Source organism: Arachis hypogaea, chromosome 20, assembly GCF_003086295.3.
Source record: "Arachis hypogaea cultivar Tifrunner chromosome 20, arahy.Tifrunner.gnm2.J5K5, whole genome shotgun sequence".
In the NCBI taxonomy this organism is placed as follows: Eukaryota; Viridiplantae; Streptophyta; class Magnoliopsida; order Fabales; family Fabaceae; genus Arachis; species Arachis hypogaea.
The window spans coordinates 108,395,732-108,399,368 of NC_092055.1; the positions used below are offsets into that span (position 1 = coordinate 108,395,732).

The 3,637-nt window shown below is 32.5% G+C and overlaps 1 protein-coding gene across 1 annotated transcript; it reads right to left on the bottom strand.

Annotated features, from left to right (window-relative positions):
• Positions 1-1,205: 1,205 nt before the first annotated feature.
• On the bottom strand, positions 1,206-3,124 carry LOC112784682 (ethylene-responsive transcription factor ABR1-like). Its single transcript, XM_025827975.3, has 2 exons — positions 2,518-3,124; positions 1,206-2,095 (listed from the first exon to the last, which is right to left on the bottom strand). The coding sequence occupies exons 1-2, from the start codon at positions 2,903-2,905 to the stop codon at positions 1,452-1,454; spliced, it is 1,032 nt and encodes a 343-aa protein (XP_025683760.1). The 5' UTR covers positions 2,906-3,124; the 3' UTR covers positions 1,206-1,451.
• Between the last annotated feature and the right edge of the window lie 513 nt (positions 3,125-3,637).

A 3,637-nucleotide genomic window follows, 5' to 3' on the forward strand; every position in this document is an offset into this window, starting at 1 on the left:
ATATATACGCACATAAATTTGTCATAATTTATACCCGTATTATATTTAATTTTATACACAAATTACCAGAAAATACATACATATAAACCATTATATTTATACTTTTTACAAGCTCAGTATTAATTATATTAATCTAATTTTAATATACTATAAATATAAATAATTTTATACATACATCTAAATTATATTTCGCCATATTAGTAAAAATAACAAATTTTTACATTAGTTATTTGAATAATCATTTAAAAAAATAAATATAATTAAATAATTATTTAAAATAATTTATGCTAAAATTAAATTCTAATTTTATATATTAAACCTCAAAATAAATTGTCTCAAAACTTATTTTAAAACTTCTTAAACCTTAAACCAAATTGCCTTTTCTTTGTATCTTATTCACAATAAACCAAATTAAATCCTTAAACAAAAAAAGAACACAATCCTAGTCAGAACTAATTTAAATATGTCTATAAATATTTTTTTAATTTTTAATTTATAAAAAATTATTTGTTTACGAAGAAGTTAAAAAAATAATTTTTTTAGAATAAAAAATTTTGGGTAAAGTACTAAATATATCCCCTACGTTTAGGCGTAATCATATTTTGGTTCTTAAGATTTAAAATGTCATATTTAAATCCAAAAAAGTTTCATTTAACTTTAATATAGTTCCACCAAGAGGTCAAAGTTAATTAATTAACCGAATGTCCTATATGATAGCAGTACAAAAATAAGGTCGATAATTTGAAGAACAAGTACAAACACTAAAGCCACAAAATTAACCGTACATTTATTTGTCATTATCCTTAGTTCTAGAAAAAATATTTCATTTAAATTGTAAGAAAAATGATAAATAAATATATTGATACACTCACGGTTGATTTTTGTGCCTCTATCATTTGTATTTATTCTCTAAATTATTGACCTTGTTCTTATACTGCTGTTATGTAGGACATTTCATTAATTGTTTAACTTTTATTTACATTAAAAGTTAAAACTAAATGAAACTTTTTTGGATTCAAATAAGATACTTTAAACTTTAAAGACCAAAACAAATTACGCCCAAACGTAAGCGGCCAATTTAATACTTTACCCAAAAATTATTCATTACTAAAAATATTTTTAATATAAATACTTATTATTTAATTTAATTAAAAAAAAAAAAACTTGATTAAGATGGTTACCAAATGGACGTCACTAAATTAGTCTGTCACGAAGTTAAGTGGTTTCATTTCTATGATTGCGAAAAACTGGAAACTCAAGTACACATGTATTCACGCAAAATTAATAGCTAATAATTCTCATCCCTCAGCCTCACTTTCCAGCTTGCCAAAACAATAGATTGCGACAAGAACTATGAGCCAGTAAACATCTCCTATGGCACAAGATAATAAGGAAAATCTAAAAAAGAAAGAGAAACGTTCATATATCTTAATCGGCAACGGTGGAAAAACCTATCCCGACGAAGAAGAGCTGTTACCGGAAGCTGATGACCACGCCGCCGGCAACTGCGTAGTGGAACCGAACGCAGAAGACGAAGACAAGAACGGCGGCGAAGCTTGCGTTGACGACGGAGAAGAATGTCGAAGATGAGAAGCCACACTTGACGCCATAACCGTCATAGTGGAATCCATGGTGGGGAAATTCCCATACAAACCCGCGGAAGAAGAAGAACCATGCAAAGTAGTGCTAATAAGAGGCTCACTGTGAACAATGGCCTCAGTGGAAGTTGGAATAGCCACGAGCGAAGAAGTAGTGATTTGCGGTGGCGCGTGGCGGAGGAGCGTGACATTTTCGGGGAAGTTGAGTTTGGCCTTGTTGCCCCGGAAACGGAGGGCGGCTTGGTCGTAGGCTCTGGCGGCAGCCTCGGCAGTGTCGAAGGTGCCTAACCAGACTCTGGCGGCTTTGAATGGGTCTCTGATCTCGGCTGCCCACTTGCCCCATGGCCTCTGCCTGACGCCTCTGTATTTCCTTCTTGGCTCTTCCTCTCTCACGTTCTCTTCTCTTGCTCTGTATTCATACACTGCCCTTCCCCTGTTTCCTCCTCCCATCTCTCCACTCCCACTTCCATTTTCTCTTGAACATTCTCTATTCATTGCTGCATAATATACACAATCCAACATTAGTAACACTTTTCTTATAATATTTGTCTTTTGTTACCACTTCATTTTAGAATTGTAAACTATAATGTCAATAATATGTTTTTGTTAAGAGAGTTTTTCTTTTATTGTAAAGTAACTAATTTTGTAACCTTAAAAACCATATGACTAATATGATCCTATAAAGTAAAGATAGATGGTATAATTTAATTATTATTTATTTATTTTTCAAGTTTATCCTTAAAAGGTTAATTTTGTATACATGTTAAATAGATAAGTTAGTATTTATTTAAGGCATGTTAAATGAAGTGTCTAAAAATAAGAATATAAGATATCAAACTTAAATGTAAAACTAATATTTCTTGTTATTGTTGTATTTAATCTATGATTTAGAGGGGAAAATGAGATATGCGGTGCTTACTTGTAGTAGGGGATGAAGAAGCTACACCATGTGATGAAGAGAAGTGGTCAACAAAGGATATATCATCTTGCTGCCTAGTTCTCTTGATAGAAGAAGAGCCACTTCCAACAACATAATTAGAAAATGTTGAAGAACCATAAGCCATGTTACTTGTTGGAAGTGAATAATCGTCATCTGCACCGGTTGGAACTTCACCAGAGACAACATGGGTCAAAGCCGAAACCATGGCAGACATCTCCTCCTCCCTATTCAAACCCGGGAATATCATATGCATTGATGATGACAATGTAGAATTGTTGTTGTTTATCCTCTCATCAAGTTCCAATTCCCTCTTCTCAACAACCTTGTTTCCTTTCTCTTGAGGATTCGCCACCTTTTCAATACACATTCAATGCAATCCAATAATAATAATAATAGCTTAATTAGCTTGTTCTATAATAGTAAGCAACTAAATAAATACATAAGTATCAAATTCCAACAACCCCATGAAATTGTCTTCCTTATATATATATGTAAGAGAATGATGGAAAGGTTCAAATTGGTTTCACAGCCGCCATTGAAGAGTCAGTCGGTGTTAATTAAGAGTATGAGAACTTCTACAAGAAGTAATTTCAAATGAGATAAATTCCATATTTAAATAAATATAGAAAAAGCAAAAATTCCTTTTTATCCTCCAATTTTATCTTAATTATTAATATTCCCTATACGTGATGGGGCAATTGGCGTAGTGTGAACACAGAACGTTGCCGGCGCTAGCCTCCATATATGGTTTGTGTTGTGTGTGGAGAGAACCATATTGCCGGTGGGCTAGTCGGTGGTGCCAGAGAAATGGAGAAGCAAGTTGGGACCGACATCAATACCAAATTAAATAATATAACAATGCACATTGGAACATGTTTTTATTGTAATATCTATGCTAAAATAACGAAATGTTTCTACTTATACGTGCACAATACAGGTCCTTTCTCTTTTGGCTTTGGCCAATGGCCAAGTTTATCAGATAGGTGGTTTTAACTAGTACTAGTAGGAATCAATTATTACTTTGATTAACCCTATTAAATTGTCTCTCTTTCTTTATTTGGTTTTGACGCGGACATCTTGAATTGAAAGATTCTATCTT

Coding starts and splice junctions, on each gene's coding strand:
- LOC112784682 (XM_025827975.3), bottom strand. CDS start 2,905: ATGTGTATTGAAAAGGTGGCGAATCCTCAAGAGAAAGGAAACAAGGTT. Junction 2,096..2,517: donor TTCTTCATCCCCTACTACAA/GTAAGCACCGCA, acceptor TATATTATGCAG/CAATGAATAGAGAATGTTCA.